Source organism: Littorina saxatilis, linkage group LG1 (genome assembly GCF_037325665.1).
Source record: "Littorina saxatilis isolate snail1 linkage group LG1, US_GU_Lsax_2.0, whole genome shotgun sequence".
Taxonomy (NCBI): domain Eukaryota; kingdom Metazoa; phylum Mollusca; class Gastropoda; order Littorinimorpha; family Littorinidae; genus Littorina; species Littorina saxatilis.
In genome coordinates, this window is record NC_090245.1 from 108419555 (window position 1) to 108437736 (window position 18182).

Consider the following 18182-nt stretch of genomic DNA (forward strand, 5'->3'; position numbering starts at 1 on the left):
AGGGTACCGGAATGGAAAAAGTTTCCAGCAAGTTTTATCAGGAGACGGGCTTTCCAAACTGTCTGCAGCAAATGGTGTACAACTGACCCTTCCACTATCTACGTGTTAAAAATAGAGCCGCTCTTAGCTATGGCAGGCACTATTTCAACTCATGCATGCGGACCGCTGAGTTCTATAGTGCGTTTCATAGCTATGCGCTCTACAGCGCTATGAAATCCTAAAAGTATGGAGGGGCTATACATTCGGCCCATCTATACTGAGTGGACAAGGCATCAGCCCGTCCGTGTACTCTGCGGCACTGTATGGACATCAGTATTGCTAGTCACAGAGTATACTAACCATATCTATACTGAGTGGGCAAGGCATCAGCCCGTCCGTGTACTCTGCGGCACTGTATGGACATCAGTATTGCTAGTCACAGAGTATACTAACCATATCTATATAGAGTGGGCAAGGCATCAGTCCGTCCGTGTACTCTGCGGCACTGTATGGACATGAGTATTGCTGGTCACAGGGTATACTAACCATATCTATATAGAGTGGGCAAGGCATCAGTCCGTCCGTGTACTCTGCGGCACTGTATGGACATGAGTATTGCTGGTCACAGGGTATACTAACCATATCTATACTGAGTGGGCAAGGCATCAGTCCGTCCGTGTACTCTGCGGCACTGTATGGACATGAGTATTGCTGGTCACAGGGTATACTAACCATCTATACAGCGTGGACAAGGCATCAGCCCGTCCGTGTACTCTGCGGCACTGTATGGACATGAGTATTGCTGGTCACAGGGTATACTAACCATATCTATATAGAGTGGGCAAGGCATCAGTCCGTCCGTGTACTCTGCGGCACTGTATGGACATGAGTATTGCTGGTCACAGGGTATACTAACCATATCTATATAGAGTGGGCAAGGCATCAGTCCGTCCGTGTACTCTGCGGCACTGTATGGACATGAGTATTGCTGGTCACAGGGTATACTAACCATATCTATATAGAGTGGGCAAGGCATCAGTCCGTCCGTGTACTCTGCGGCACTGTATGGACATGAGTATTGCTGGTCACAGGGTATACTAACCATATCTATACTGAGTGGGCAAGGCATCAGTCCGTCCGTGTACTCTGCGGCACTGTATGGACATGAGTATTGCTGGTCACAGGGTATACTAACCATATCTATACTGAGTGGGCAAGGCATCAGCCCGTCCGTGTACTCTGCGGCACTGTGTGGACATGAGTATTGCTGGTCACAGGGTATACTAACCATATCTATATAGAGTGGGCAAGGCATCAGCCCGTCCGTGTACTCTGCGGCACTGTGTGGACATGAGTATTGCTGGTCACAGGGTATACTAACCATATCTATACTGAGTGGACAAGGCATCAGTCCGTCCGTGTACTCTGCGGCACTGTATGGACATGAGTATTGCTGGTCACAGAGTATACTAACCATATCTATACTGAGTGGACAAGGCATCAGCCCGTCCGTGTACTCTGCGGCACTGTATGGACATCAGTATTGCTAGTCACAGAGTATACTAACCATATCTATACTGAGTGTACAAGGCATCAGCCCGTCCGTGTACTCTGCGGCACTGTATGGACATCAGTATTGCTAGTCACAGAGTATACTAACCATATCTATACTGAGTGGGCAAGGCATCAGCCCGTCCGTGTACTCTGCGGCACTGTAGCGTGAACACATAAAGACAAACGACACCGATTAATGACAAACGACTCCGACTGAACAAAGCAAGACTTATCTTCTTGACCATGTATTTCAAAGTGCAATCTCCGACGTCATAAGTGAAAAACAAATTGGAGAAGACATCATAATGCAATTTTTTTTTTTACAAAGCCATGGAATTTATGAAATAACCAAGGAGCACAATAAGACAAACTTATAAATATGCTCTTATAGACACGGGAGTAGTGCTCTTATAGGCACAGGAGTAGTGCTCTTATAGACACAGGAGTAGTGCTCTTATAGACAGAGGAGTAGTGCTCTTATAGACACAGGAGTAGTGCTCTTATAGACACAGGAGTAGTGCTCTTATAGACACAGGAGTAGTGCTCTTATAGGCACGGGAGTAGTGCTCTTATAGACACGGGAGTAGTGCTCTTATAGGCACGGGAGTAGTGCTCTTATAGGCACGGGAGTAGTGCTCTTATAGACACGGGAGTAGTGCTCTTATAGACACGGGAGTAGTGCTCTTATAGACACGGGAGTAGTGCTCTTATAGACACGGGAGTAGTGCTCTTATAGACACAGGAGTAGTGCTCTTATAGACACAGGAGTAGTGCTCTTATAGACACGGGAGTAGTGCTCTTATAGGCACGGGAGTAGTGCTCTTATAGGCACGGGAGTAGTGCTCTTATAGGCACGGGAGTAGTGCTCTTATAGGCACGGGAGTAGTGCTCTTATAGGCACGGGAGTAGTGCTCTTATAGGCACGGGAGTAGTGCTCTTATCGGCATGGGAGTAGTGCTCTTATAGACACAGGAGTAGTGCTCTTATCGGCACGGGAGTAGTGCTCTTATAGGCACGGGAGTAGTGCTCTTATAGGCACGGGAGTAGTGCTCTTATAGGCACGGGAGTAGTGCTCTTATCGGCATGGGAGTAGTGCTCTTATAGACACAGGAGTAGTGCTCTTATCGGCACGGGAGTAGTGCTCTTATAGGCACGGGAGTAGTGCTCTTATAGGCACGGGAGTAGTGCTCTTATAGGCACGGGAGTAGTGCTCTTATCGGCATGGGAGTAGTGCTCTTATAGACACAGGAGTAGTGCTCTTATCGGCACGGGAGTAGTGCTCTTATCGGCATGGGAGTAGTGCTCTTATCGGCATGGGAGTAGTGCTCTTATAGACACCGGAGTAGTGCTCTTATAGACACAGGAGTAATGCTCTTATAGACACAGGAGTAGTGCTCTTATAGGCACAGGAGTAGTGCTCTTATTGGCACAGGAGTAGTGCTCTTATAGGCACGGGAGTAGTGCTCTTATAGGCACGGGAGTAGTGCTCTTATCGGCACGGGAGTAGTGCTCTTATAGACACAGGAGTAGTGCTCTTATAGGCACGGGAGTAGTGCTCTTATAGGCACGGGAGAAATGCTCTTATAGACACGGGAGTAGTGCTCTTATAGACACGGGAGTAGTGCTCTTATAGACACAGGAGTAGTGCTCTTATAGACACGGGAGTAGTGCTCTTATAGACACAGGAGTAGTGCTCTTATAGACACGGGAGTAGTGCTCTTATAGACACGGGAGTAGTGCTCTTATAGGCACGGGAGTAGTGCTCTTATAGACACAGGAGTAGTGCTCTTATAGGCACGGGAGTAGTGCTCTTATAGGCACGGGAGTAGTGCTCTTATAGGCACGGGAGTAGTGCTCTTATAGGCACGGGAGTAGTGCTCTTATAGGCACGGGAGTAGTGCTCTTATAGGCACGGGAGTAGTGCTCTTATAGACACGGGACTAGTGCTCTTATAGGCACGGGAGTTGTGCTCTTATAGGCACGGGAGTAGTGCTCTTATAGGCACGGGAGTAGTGCTCTTATAGGCACGGGAGTAGTGCTCTTATAGGCACGGGAGTAGTGCTCTTATAGGCACGGGAGTAGTGCTCTTATAGACACAGGAGTAGTGCTCTTATAGACACAGGAGTAGTGCTCTTATAGGCACGGGAGTAGTGCTCTTATAGACACAGGAGTAGTGCTCTTATAGACACAGGAGTAGTGCTCTTATAGGCACGGGAGTAGTGCTCTTATAGGCACGGGAGTAGTGCTCTTATAGACACGGGAGTAGTGCTCTTATAGACACGGGAGTAGTGCTCTTATAGACACAGGAGTAGTGCTCTTATAGACACAGGAGTAGTGCTCTTATAGACACAGGAGTAGTGCTCTTATAGACACAGGAGTAGTGCTCTTATAGACACAGGAGTAGTGCTCTTATAGACACAGGAGTAGTGCTCTTATAGACACGGGAGTAGTGCTCTTATAGACACAGGAGTAGTGCCCTTATAGACACAGGAGTAGTGCCCTTATAGACACAGGAGTAGTGCTCTTATAGACACAGGAGTAGTGCTCTTATAGACACAGGAGAAGTGCTCCTATAGACACAGGAGTAGTGCTCTTATAGACACAGGAGTAAAGGGGCGGACGATATTGTAAATTCATAATAGTCAAACCAATCAAAACGACAACAAATAGAAGTACGAGAACAAAAAACAACAACAATACGAGGAAATTACATTTTTGATCTTGTTAGTGACTAGCCACGCCGGCTTGGGCAAGGTTACAACAAACAAAGGCGCAATGACAGGTGACCGATGAGTGGACTGATCACCACTACCAGACTGTGTAAGGTAAGAGGCAAGGGTCAGCTTACAGGTGGCTGACCAAAGGACTGGCTACTGTTCTCTGTCTTGCCAAGTTTGCAAGGAGGAACATCTTGGGACTGTTTGTGCGAGGGAGGACATCTTACGACAGAAGCGGTAACACGTACTCCTTTCTTTGTTCCTCCATATTTCATAAAGTTTTCAGATAAACACCCCGCCACCTTCCACCACCGCGACAACTTACCCTTCTTCTTCTTTTGCGTTCATGGGCTGAAACTCCCACGTACACTCGTGTTTTTCTTTTTAAATTTTGGAGGAGCCTGCCCATCTGACCCACGCGTCTGGAGAAAGGGATGACCCGGGGGGTCAAGCTGACCACACCACGACAAGGACGAAGATTAAGGAGGGAGTGAGAAAGAAGGGCAAAATGTGACCGGTTGTTAGCGAGAGTGTTGGAGGGCAGCACTACAAGGGATTAGAGACCGGGGGGGGGGGGGGAGGGGGCCTCCACTCGATGGTAAGTTGACATTATACATCCTGCACCATTCCTTAGTCTGGACCCCGTTCCGGGCAGCCCTGTGTGGGATGCACTAAGTGAAGGGATAAAAGGGGATAACTTCTCCATCAGCCCGCTCAGTTCTAGCCACATAAAGCCCTTATCTCGGTCCCCTCAGTCTCAAGCCAAGACGGGAAATCTGTGCTGAGCAACGCGGCTGATGCGAGACGGTGGTCAATGGTAAGCAGCAAGGATGCTAATGCCAATGTTATCAAAGCGTCAAGTTTGCATCTCGCAGAGACAGACATACAGACACGGGAACAGACTTGTTGTACTGGACGATGTCCGGGAGCCACAGCTAGTAACAGACAGCCAGCCAGCCAGCCAGCCAGCCAGCCAGACAGCCAGCCAGACAGGGGTACTGACTTATATGGGACGATCACAGTTTGTGACAGGCGGTCCTCATCATGGTGATGTTGTTGTGACAGACAGACAGCCAGCCAGCCAGCCAGCCAGCCAGACAGACAGACAGACAGACAGACAGACAGACAGACAGAGATACTGACTTGTTGTACAGTACGATGTCAGGCAGCCACAGCTTGTGACAGGGGATCCTCATCATGGTGATGTTGTTGAACTCCACTGGGTCCCACGTCATGAACTCGTCAACCCACTCCTGTCGCGTAGCAACCACAACATCGTCACCAACATCGTCACCAACATCCTCATCAACATAATGCAACGATATAAATCAAATTGTTTAGATCTTCAAGCAGGAAACAGACGAACTGTGGCAATAAGTGTGTCGGGTTTGTGTGGGGTGTGAAAGGATGAATATTCTTGCTTTTAGTCAGGCACATTTTCAACGTGTGATCTATGTTGACGTATTTCAGAAATACCCCTCGCTAGTGACTGATCTATAATGTCACATGGGAAAGTTTGCCCCAAGAAAAGCAAAGGCATTCACTCTTTCGCAAACCAAACAAATCCGACAGAGTTATTTTTGAGCATCGTCTATTAGTTTGCTGTTGTTTTCCACATTGCCTTGTCTTTCTATGTCCCTTGAACCTATTTGGCTATGTGGGATTAATTCAATCTTGTTTCCTTGCTCGCTTTTCATTGTGGTCTCATATGAGCATTCAAAGTCGAGCCAAAATTGTGAGAGAGAGAGAGAGAGAGAGAGAGAGAGAGAGAGAGAGAGAGAGAGAGAGAGAGAGAGAGAGAGAGAGAGAGAGACAGACAGACAGACATAGGTAATGACAGAGACAGAGTGAGAGAGACATTTGGTGGTGGTGGTGGTGGGGGGAGAGGGGGGGGGCGGTTCTTGCCGTCCAATACAGGGGCAATCATCAGCCAGCAGCAGTAACAAAAATCAAATGTCACATCGATTGTGGATGGCAAAATCCCGAGTCAGCGAAGCGCGAGGCGACACATATTATCGGGACAGGACGGTTGAAAGTGTGATGAAAAAACAAAACGCCCCATACAGACTCAGACAAAACTAGAGAAAGAGAAAGAGAGAGAGAGAGAGAGAGAGAGAGAGAGAGAGAGAGAGAGAGAGAGAGAGAGAGAGAGAGAAAGAGAAAGAGAGAGAGAGAGAGAGAGAGAGAGAGAAAGAGAAAGAGAGAGACAGAGAGAAAGAGAGACAGAGAGAGAGACAGAGAGAGAGAGAGAGAGAGAGAGAGAGAGAGAGAGAAAGAGAAAGAGAGAGAGAGAGACTAAGAAAAAGAGAGAGAGACTAAGAAAGAGAGAGAGAAGAGAGAGAGAGAGAGAGAGAGAGAGACTTAGACTTAGACTTAGACTTAGAACATTTTATTCACATAAAGGGTAGACATTTTAGGCCATAGGCTTAATCTTACAATGTGCCCTTTACATTCACACAAACACATATTCACGCGTGCGCCCGACTAGAATCATAAAAACATCAAGCATACAGTAATAATAAATGAGAAAAGTAGTAGAAAATACATGAATGGAACATCAATAAAGCAATTACAGAATGGAACATTAATTACGCAATCACATTTGCGCACTCACACGCAGACGCACAAGGAGGAACACATATAATACTAATAATAATATACACACAACTAAGTGCCATTCAACAAGCACACAGTGAGCCTACCAAGACAGGTAGATTTAGCATTATGTAGGCATGCAGCAGTCAATATTTCAGAGTAATAAAATAATTATAATTAACAAAGCTAGCTACAATACCGGCAGCGTAACTTATGAAGACCTCAGTATGTGTTTCCTGAGGGAGGTTTTGAATGCGTTCAATGAACGGCACGTTTGTACATTCGAAGGAAGAGAGTTCCACAGTGAAGGTCCCACAAAAGCAAAGCTAGTTTTGTATAGATCTATGCGAGTCCTTGGTAATATATATATAGATTTGTTTGACACATAACGCTCGGAAGCTTTAGTCAAGAATGCATTTAGGTATGGTGGGGCCAGCTCATTGAGCGCCTTGTACATTAGAATTAAGATGTTGTAATCAAACTGCTGTTGAAGTGGAAGAATATTGGCTACCTTCAACTTTTCTGACGTGGACAGATAAGGATTGGTTACAATAAGCTTAGCACCTCTTCTGTGCAAGGAGTTTAGTTTTTTCATTATATTTTCACTGGCACCGCACCATACCGTGGAGGCATAATTAATATATGATAGACAGTGTGCCACGTAAAACATTTTCAGTCCCTCCTTGTCTACAAAGGGTTTTAGTTTAGATAGGAGATGGAGATTGCTTGACAGCTTTTTACAGATATTCTTAACGTGTATGTTCCACCTAAGCTCCTGGTCAACTTCAATTCCTAGTACTCTGTGTGATGAAACCTGTTCTATAGGATCTGAGTGCAGTTTTAAGTTGAGGAGAAGGGGCGCTCTCTGATGTGACTACCATTCTGCTGGATTTTTTGGGATGCAGGGTCATTTTGTTGTTACTACACCACTGTTCTATGTCGTTGATTCCCTGCTGAAGGTCAACCTCCACTTGAACTATTTTTTTGGACGATGAGTGAAGAGAGCTATCATCAGCAAAAAGCTCACAAGATACATTTTTATTCGTAATATGCAAAGGTAGGTCGTTTATGAAGATACTAAATAAAAGTGGGCCAAGAATGGACCCCTGAGGAACTCCGCAATTTAGAACACCATCTTGTGAATATTGACCATTTAGATATACCCGCTGGGATCTGTTCGTGATGAACGATGCAAGCAACTTAACTGTATCACTGTTGTTTATATAAAACTTTAGTTTAGTTATGAGAATATTGTGATCGACTGTTTCAAACGCTTTCCTCAGATCGAGGAAAACTGCACCAACTAATTTGGAATCGTTGATAGCCGACAGCCAGGTGTCACAGAGACGGACAAGAGCCGTGGAACAAGAATGAAACTTACGAAAACCAGATTGGAATTGGTAAAAAAGATCGTGGCTTTCCATGTGATGGATTACATGTTTATGGATATGCATCTCAAGAGGCTTAGAGAGCACCGATAGAACAGAGATAGGACGAAGGTTGTTGATGTCGCTAGAATCCGACGTCTTAGGAATAGGAATAACTTTAGCACATTTCCACTCCAGAGGAAAGACCTTTGTTTTAATACATAGATTGTACAAGAACGTCAGGGACTCTACTATATACGGAAGTGAAAGTTTTAGAAAGAAGGTACTAATAGTGTCTACGCCCACGGACTTTTTATTCTTGAGGTCAGATATATATTTCCCTACTTCATGAACTGCCAGTGCAGGGATAGGGCTCTGGTCAGCAGACCGCAGCCGGTCACTACAGAAACTCTCAAGGAGAGGGTTAGAGAACTCGTTTTGTGTGGCTATAGAATTAGATTGGGTAAGGAGGGACGCGGCGGACAAGAAGTGGTTGTTAAGCGTGTCTGGCGATTCCACGACCGAAGGCGCTAAAGACGGCTTACGCTGCTTAGGCCAAAAAGAAAAATAGGTCTGTTTACGGTAACATAGGCCAAAAAAATAGGGTCGGTAGGTCGGGATTTTTTTTTTTTTTTTTTTTTTTTTTTTTTCCCCCCAAAAACCATATTTTTACGTTATTTTGCCAAAAAAACCAAGATATTTATTTATTTTTTTTTTTTTTCCCAAATGCCAAAAAAAAGTCTAGGGTCGCGCGAAAAAACTAGGGTCGGTCGGGTTACCGTAAACAGACCTATTTTTTTTTTTTGGCCTTATGCGTAACCTCGTTCATGGCACGCCAGAGGTGCGCTGTATCACAATTATTCGAAATCATCTGTTCGAAATACCTACGTTTCGAATTTTTCACTAAAACACTGATTTTGTTCCTCTGAAGTTTGTACTCGTTAGTGTTTTTGTCCTTCTTAAGCGTGTCCCTAATTTTCATAGCCTCCATTATTTCAGCTGTAATCCACCCAGGCTGCGCCTTTTGTTTAACTCTCCTCCTTCGAATGGGGGCATGCTTGTCCACAATAGGCATAAACAAGCTTTGCCACAAGGATAAGGCATCGTCAGAATTATCACAATTATGTACAGGAGAAAAGTTGACATGACTCAAATCATATAAAAAGGAAGTTTCATTAAAGAGAGAGAGAGAGAGAGAGAGAGAGAGAGAGAGAGAGAGAGAGAGAGAGAGAGAGAGAGAGAGAGAGAGAGAGAGAGAGAGAGAGAGAAAGAGAGTGAGAGAGAGAGATTGATTGATTGATTGATTGATTAAACTTTATTACAGAAGGATGGAGATTTTAGGCGTTGCCTAGTCTTACAATCTGTCCTTGCTAACTAACATGAATACAAAACAGACATGAAAACATTATAAGAGCAAAAAAGGTTGACGGCAAAATAATCGTACATATGAGAATAAATGGCATTTAAAGGCAAAGAAAAAGTTATAGTATTTGATACAGCAATAATAATAATGATAATGATGATAATGGTTGTAATAATAATAATAATAATAATAATAATAATAATAATAATAATAATAAGAGAGAAAGAGAGAGAGAGAGAGAGAGAGAGAGAGAGAGAGAGAGAGAGAGAGAGAGAGAGAGAGAGAGAGACTCAGACTCAGAACTTTATTACAAAAGGATAAAGGTTTTAGGCAAAGCCTATTCTTCCAACCTGTCCTTTATACAACACATAAAGACAGACGCACATTAAAAATATAAATTCAATCATATAAAATACAGAAATACATTGTATGGAATGCAACACAATGTGCATTTAAGGAATTACATAAGGAGAACTCAAAAATTACAAAATTACATTGACATAGTTATATCTTTCATTTGGGAATAAAGTTGCTCCGATCAGCTACACATCCGTTAACACTAGTACAAAATGTTTAACAAAATAACAATCGAACAAGACATTTCCTTCACGAATGATGTGTGAACGTGACTGTCTCTTAAACATTTTCACTGAAGTTGCATTTCTTATCTGTTGGGGGGAGTTCCAGAGAAACGCTCCCGAGAAGGCTAAGCTCGATTTGTAGAGGTCTATGCGAGGTATAGGAGGGATGATTTTTTGGGACCCATATCTTTTTGTGGCATGTTTGAAATGTGATTGCAAATATTTAGGACAGTCGTCATTTAGAATTTTATACATGAACACAGCCTTGTTTAACGTCAACTGATCTTTCAAGGGGAGGAAATTCAAGAGCTTTAGTTTATCATCCGTGGACCTATTCAAATCATGCAGAATAAGTTTTGCAGCTCGGCGATGCAGGGAATTGAGTCTTTTTAAATGAACATCACTGCAGTTATCCCAAAGTGTCGATGTGAAGTTTATATGAGGCATTATGTGGGCGTAATAGAACATTTTGAGTGCTGCAGAATCTGCGTAATGCCTTAATTTTGATAACAGGTACACATTTTTGTATACTAGTTTGCAAATATTACTCAAATGAGTTTGCCATTTCAACTCTTGATCAATGGTAACACCAAATAATCTATGTTCCCTAACTTACTGCACTTGAGTTGAACAAACTGACAGTTGTAATTGTAAAGGACTTAATTGGTGTTTTTGTCTCGTGGTTATCACCATACTCTTTGTTTTAATCGGATGAATGATCATTGCATTAGAAACGCACCACTCAGTGATTTCATCCACACTTGTTTGAAGAGAAGAGTTGATGGATTCCAAAGATTTTTGACTGGTGTGAACAGAAGAGTCATCCGCGAAGAACTCACATCTAACTTTTTCATCGGACACATGAAGGGGTAAATCATTTATATAAATACAGAACAAGATAGGTCCTAATACAGACCCTTGAGGGACACCACTCCTGACAAACTCGTTTGACGAAGTTTTACAGTTAATGGATACATACTGTTTCCGTTTTGAAAGATACGATTAAAAAAAGGCACAGGCGGAGTCGTCTTTTAAATAGCACTTTAATTTCTTTAGTAGAAGTGAGTGATCTACTAGGTCGAGAGAGAGAGAGAGAGAGAGAGAGAGAGAGAGAGAGAGAGAGAGAGAGAGAGAGAGAGAGAGAGAGAGAGACGGAGAGATGGAGAGCGACAGAGAGTGAGAGAGAGAGACAGAGAGAGAGAGAGAGAGAGAGAGAGAGACGGAGTGAGAGAGAGAGGGGGAGTGAGAGAGAGAGAGGAGAGAGCGGGGGAGAGAGAGAGTGAAAGAAAGAGAGAGGAGAAAGAGAGAGGAGAAAGAGAGAGAGAGAGAGAGAGGAGAGAGAGAGGGAGAGAAAAGAGAGAGTGAGAGAAAGAGAGAGGAGAAAGAGAGAGGAGAAAGAGAGAGGGAGAGGAGAGAGAGAGAGAGAGAGAGAGAGAGAGAGAGCGAGAGCGAGAGAGGGACAGAGAGAGAGAGAGCTAGACAGACAGAGAGAGATATAGAGACAGACAGAGAGAGAGATATATAGAGACAGACAGACAGACAGACAGACAGACAGAGAGACAGACAGACGCAACAATACATCACACAGACCCCCCCCCCCAAAAAAAAAAAAGAGAGAAATAAAACAAGAAAAACATGGATGAGATAAAGATGTTGAAGTGATCTAAGTGCACCATACCGACAGTAGCTTGCAGTGGGCAGAGGGCGAAAGGACTGCGCTGCATATCGCTCCATCTCATATTGGTCGGGATGGGGGACCCAGGGGCCCGGGACAGGATGATGAGGGCATGGGGGGAGTGAGATGCAGGGCCGTGACATCTGACTTAATGGTACTGATGAGTCACATCTGCACGATCAGAATTTACGCTCTGCCCCCCCCCCCCCCCCCAAGAGCCGATTCTAGCAATCAGCACCATGACCCACATACATACTATACATACGTACGCCCCCATTACTGACGTCGTCAGATCACAAAGAGTTCATCTCTTGGCTGTCAGTACGGCATTGGTCTATGGTATTGTGCTGTCTGTACAAACATACGTGTGATATCACTTCATTTTGCTGACATGTCCTGTATTGTGTTGTGCTGTCTGTACAAACATACGTGTGATTGTTACGAAGCGGTTTACTCGTATTTTTGGTAATGTGTATTGTTGTAAATAGAATAGACTATAGCGATGGTCAGACATTGGAAAGGGCTATAGGCTGCATACCGTCACGTTGACCGCAGTTGTACCTTTGTGTAACTGACAAGGTTTTTCACGTGCAAGTGATGCAGACGACAGCTCACTGGCAATGTCATAGCAAGAACGACTTTGTAAAATCAGTCGCCGTCAAGGAGCCAAGCTCGACTCATGTTTTTCGTAACACTTTAGCAGACGGGCTCCTGTTTTAGGTATCTGACTGAAGAAGGATGAAGACTGACGAACTTTCCCTATCAGCTTACATGATATCTTCCATTTTCATATTCATGCCAGGCCGGCGACTGTACTAAATGTTGGCTTTACACTCTTTTGAGGTATGTTTGAAACCGGTTATATTTTCATGTCATAATGTCGTATGTGAGAAGAGTGACTGGTTCTGTGTTTAACGTTATTGTGTAGGCCTAAGCTATTGTGCTACACTGCTTAAACATGTGAGGGTTTTACGTAACGTTTTCTTGGCTTTAGAAAACAGGAATTAACGTGTAAATAATTATATTGGCTCATGCAGCTTAATATGTTGGACGAGTGAGTATTTTTATTGTGCGAGTGAAAGAAACTAAAGACAAGTTGATTTATGGACTATAATTAAACTTTACAGTGTTCCAACTGGAGGGTTTTCATCGCCGGAGGCTGAACTGAACCAGTCAACTGCGGCTTGGTGGACATGACCATGGCATGGAGAGCTGGCAGGGTTCTACAGTTAGCCGCCGAGACGAACTGGAAGGATCAAGGACTACGTCAAGCAATGGTTGCGGTGTCGTGAGGACTGGTGCACCCTTGTCAGTCGTCTGAAGGACTTACAGCCATACCAACATCTTGAAAGCCGAAAGATGGCAGTAGGGTAACGTACAGTAGAATACCTATTCGTCTTACCTGTTAAGCTGCTTTGTTTGAGCCAAAAGGTGTCTGCGTCTTGGACTGTAGAGTTTCTTGCGGTGTTGTCGGCCTAGAGTACTGGTCGAAGCCCGGAAATGATTTTGTGATGTAAAAAGCTTTGTAAACAATAATAATTAGTCTTGGCAGTGTCAAGATCCATTTAACACCAGGTTTTTGCGTGTGTGAGTGCGTGTGCGCTTGTGCCTTGTAAGCTACTGTAGCGGACAACTAATCAGATTACATTCCAGCCTGTAAACAAATACTAAATTTATAGAGTGGTGTAGAGGCATTTATGATTGTCTAGAAACCGGCCAATAAAGGACCATAACATCTGGCGCAATAAGGGCTATACCACTCCATAACAGTGATATCACTTAATTTTGCTGACATGTCCAGCCGGTATGAGACAGCCATCGTCAAAGGACGTTCGTCGCGAACAAATCAGAATGTTTTGTCGGATAAGTGGGCTATGTCCTCACGTACACGTCCAGCACGAACCTGGTCTTGATTACATTGATCAACTACCAATCACTTCAGTCTCTCTCACTCCGGTCCGGTCTGGTCAGTCGTGAATGCAGTATTGACAGTGAATCAATCCCTCCAACGACACGCAAAGCGCCTCAATAGTGTCTCTTTATCATGCTGAATGGACTGGACTGGAAATGGAACAAAATGAACAAGTCGCGTAAGGCGAAAATACAATATTTAGTCAAGTAGCTGTCGAACTCACAGAACACGTGGAATTGACAAGAAGAGCGGGGTATTCGTTGCGCTGAGAAGGATAGCACGCTTTTCTGTACCTCTCTTTGTTTTAACTTTCTGAGCGTGTTTTTAATCCAAACATATCATATCTATATGTTTTTGGAATCAGGAACCGACAAGGAATAAGATGAAGGTGTTTTTAAATTGATTTCGAAAAAACAAAATTGATAATAATTTTTATATATTTAATTTTCAGAGCTTGTTTTTAATCCGAATATAAAATATTTATATGTTTTTGGAATCAGCAAATGATGGAGAATAAGATAAACGTAAATTTGGATCGTTTTATAAATTTTTATTTTTTTTTACAATTTTCCGATTTTTAATGACCAAAGTCATTAATTAATTTTTAAGCCACCAAGCTGAAATGCAATACCGAACCCCGGGCTTCGTTGAAGAGTACTTGACCAAAATTTCAACCAATTTGGTTGAAAAATGAGGGCGTGACAGTGCCGCCTCAACTTTCACGAAAAGCCGGATATGACGTCATCAAAGACATTTATCAAAAAAATGAAAAAAACGTTCGGGGATTTCATACCCAGGAACTCTCATGTCAAATTTCATAAAGATCGGTCCAGTAGTTTAGTCTGAATCGCTCTACACACACACACACACACACGCACGCACACACATACGCACATACACCACGACCCTCGTTTCGATTCCCCCTCGATGTTAAAATATTTAGTCAAAACTTGACTAAATATAAAAAGGAGGGAACTTTCGGCGTGTGGACTATCAAAGTGGCTAAGGAAAGTAGAAACACCCCTCTCAAGGTTCCAAGCCTCCCCCCCCTCGGAAAACGTTAAACTGTTACCAATCTTACCAATCTGAGCATAACTTTGGGTATAGAGAGACAAGGGCATTACAGCCTGTCCTTAACTGGGCGAAGTCGACTACGCGAAGTATACTTGGCGAAGCTGGGGGCACGAAGCTTTAGCACTGAGTTTTCGGTAAAAAGACTTGGCGAAGCTGGGGGCACGAAGCTTTAGCACTGAGTTTTCGGTAAAAATACTTGGCGAAGCTGGGGGCACGAAGCTTTAGCACCGAGTTTTCGGTAAAAAGACTTGGCGAAGCTGGGGGCACGAAGCTTTAGCACCGAGTTTTCGGTAAAAAGACTTGGCGAAGCTGGGGGCACGAAGCTTTAGTACTGAGTTTTCGGTAAAAAGACTTGGCGAAGCTGGGGGCACGAAGCTTTAGTACTGAGTTTTCGGTAAAAAGACTTGGCGAAGCTGGGGGCACGAAGCTTTAGTACTGAGTTTTCGGTAAAAAGACTTGGCGAAGCTGGGGGCACGAAGCTTTAGCACTGAGTTTTCGGTAAAAAGACTTGGCGAAGCTGGGGGCACGAAGCTTTAGCACTGAGTTTTCGGTAAAAAGACTTGGCGAAGCTGGGGGCACGAAGCTTTAGCACTGAGTTTTCGGTAAAAAGACTTGGCGAAGCTGGGGGCACGAAGCTTTAGCACTGAGTTTTCGGTAAAAAGACTTGGCGAAGCTGGGGGCACGAAGCTTTAGCACTGAGTTTTCGGTAAAAAGACTTGGCGAAGCTGGGGGCACGAAGCTTTAGCACCGAGTTTTCGGTAAAAAGACTTCGCGACGTCTTCGGGCTGAATGAAGGACCGCCTGTAGGGAGGAAAAAAACAATCTTTTATTGGAGGAAATCATCCAAAGGGAGTAGGATTTCAAGCCCTGGTCAATCAAATTGAAGTTTAACGTCCTCAGCGGCCACAGTGGTCAGTATCAGGGAAGACCTGGAGGCCACTGGAGGCCATCATACGATGTGTGCCGTGTCGATCTGTGTACACCACTGACTGATATGTGCACGTCGTCACGGGCTTGAGGTTGGCATTCCCCCCAGCAAGCTGTGGCGGACAGTGATGTTTTGGTGAAGTGCGTGTTGCTACTCGTTTGAGGTTGTAGGCTTACATCAAGTCAGTGATGTTATACGACACTGATGTTTTGGTGAAATGCGTGTTGCTACTCGTTTGAGGTTGTACATCAAATCAATGGCGTCACAAGACACTGACATCTCTGGGTGAAATGCATTGCTTTGTTCGTTTAAGCCTGTCCTGAACTGGGCGAAGTGGACTACGCCAAATATACTTGGTGAAGCTAGCCACACGAAGCTTTGGCACTGAGTTTTCGGTAAGAGGCTAGCCACACGAAGCTTTGGCACTGAGTTTTCGGTAAGAGGCTAGCCACACGGAGCTTTGGCACTGAGTTTTCGGTAAGAGGCTAGCCACACGAAGCTTTGGCACTGAGTTTTCGGTAAGAGGCTAGCCACACGGAGCTTTGGCACTGAGTTTTCGGTAAGAGGCTAGCCACACGGAGCTTTGGCACTGAGTTTTCGGTAAGAGGCTAGCCACACGAAGCTTTGGCACTGAGTTTTCGGTAAGAAGGCTTCGCGAAGTCCACTTCAGACTCAATGAAGGACCGGCTTTAGGGTTGAACATCAAACAAGGGTGTTAAACAACACTGACATCTTTTGGTGAAATGCATGTTGTCGTTCGTTTAGGGTTGAACATCAAACAAGGGTGTTAAACAACACTGACATCTTTTGGTGAAATGCATGTTGTCGTTCGTTTAGGGTTGAACATCAAACAAGGGTGTTAAACAACACTGACATCTTTTGGTGAAATGCATGTTGTCGTTCGTTTAGGGTTGAACATCAAACAAGGGTGTTAAACAATGCATGTTGTCGTTCGTTTAGGGTTGTACGTCAAATAAGTACACTGACATCATTTCGTCGTCGTCAAGAGATTGTCATTGAAACTAGCGAGTCTTTCGACCCTGCTGTCAGTGAGATGCACGAAATCACCTGCATCCAGACACAAAGCCAGGCAGCGTCTGTATCTCCCTGTTTCCACAGTACTTTCTGGCAGACATTGGGAGAAGGGAACGGTGGGGGTGGGTGAGGGAGGAGGTGAGGGGGGTGACACCAATACAGTGGTAACCGACTGCCTGCAGTAGAGCGAAGATGACCAATCAATGAGAAACGATACCGATACATGAATAGCTTAGCGGTGGCCTTACAAGTGATTTTCTCCTGCTGATATGATGAAGTAACCGAAACAAACTATGTTCTCGAAATTCTTTGTCTGTTCCTGGGGAGACATGCAGTATAAGTGACAGAATGACCACGTGACACTATCACTGATTCGCACTATAACGTCTTCTCGAACGTTCTTTAACTTTTGACGTCAGAGCTCTGTGTTTTGGAAAGAGGGCCAAGAATAGACGTCTTGGTTTGTGTAATCGGTGTCGTTTGTCATTAATCGGTGTCGTTTGTCATTAAATGTTTCTGTAATTTGTGATTTTTGAATTGTTCCCATGGCCACAAATTGATGCTCTATTTCTACCCCCACCCCCCTCACTCCACCCTCTGCTTCACACCCCCCTCCCAACCCCACCCCACCCCACCCCTTAAAAATCCTCCTTTGTCAACATCGGTTTGTCCTTTTTCATCGCCTCTGTTTCACCTCTCCCTGTCTTTATGTCACAATCGTTCCCGTCTCTTTCTCACCGCCACTGTTTCACCTCTCACTGTCTTTATGTCACAATCGTTCCCGTCTCTTTCTCACCGCCACTGTTTCACCTCTCCCTGTCTTTATGTCACAATCGTTCCCGTCTCTTTCTCACCGCCTCTGTTTCACCTCTCACTGTCTTTATGTCACAATCGTTCCCGTCTCTTTCTCACCGCCTCTGTTTCACCTCTCACTGTCTTTATGTCACAATCGTTCCCGTCTCTTTCTCACCGCCTCTGTTTCACCTCTCACTGTCTTTATGTCACAATCGTTCCCGTCTCTTTCTCACCGCCTCTGTTTCACCTCTCCCTGTCTTTATGTCACAATCGTTCCCGTCTCTTTCTCACCGCCTCTGTTTCACCTCTCACTGTCTTTATGTCACAATCGTTCCCGTCTCTTTCTCACCGCCTCTGTTTCACCTCTCACTGTCTTTATGTCACAATCGTTCCCGTCTCTTTCTCACCGCCTCTGTTTCACCTCTCACTGTCTTTATGTCACAATCGTTCCCGTCTCTTTCTCACCGCCTCTGTTTCACCTCTCACTGTCTTTATGTCACAATCGTTCCCGTCTCTTTCTCACCGCCTCTGTTTCACCTCTCACTGTCTTTATGTCACAATCGTTCCCGTCTCTTTCTCACCGCCTCTGTTTCACCTCTCACTGTCT

General features: G+C 44.5%; 1 protein-coding gene and 1 long non-coding RNA gene across 2 annotated transcripts in view; one reads left to right on the plus strand and one right to left on the minus strand.

Moving 5' to 3' along the window:
- Nucleotides 1-18182, minus strand: part of LOC138958163 (neuronal acetylcholine receptor subunit alpha-10-like) — a 48521-nt gene that overhangs the window by 8416 nt on the left and 21923 nt on the right. The window contains exon 5 of the mRNA XM_070329244.1: nucleotides 5394-5503. Coding sequence (XP_070185345.1) covers nucleotides 5394-5503 — 110 coding nt within the window. The remainder of the gene's footprint in view (nucleotides 1-5393; nucleotides 5504-18182) is intronic.
- Nucleotides 12272-13400, plus strand: LOC138958809 (uncharacterized). The gene is made up of 2 exons (XR_011453518.1): nucleotides 12272-12674; nucleotides 12959-13400. It is a non-coding gene; the product is annotated as an uncharacterized lncRNA (long non-coding RNA).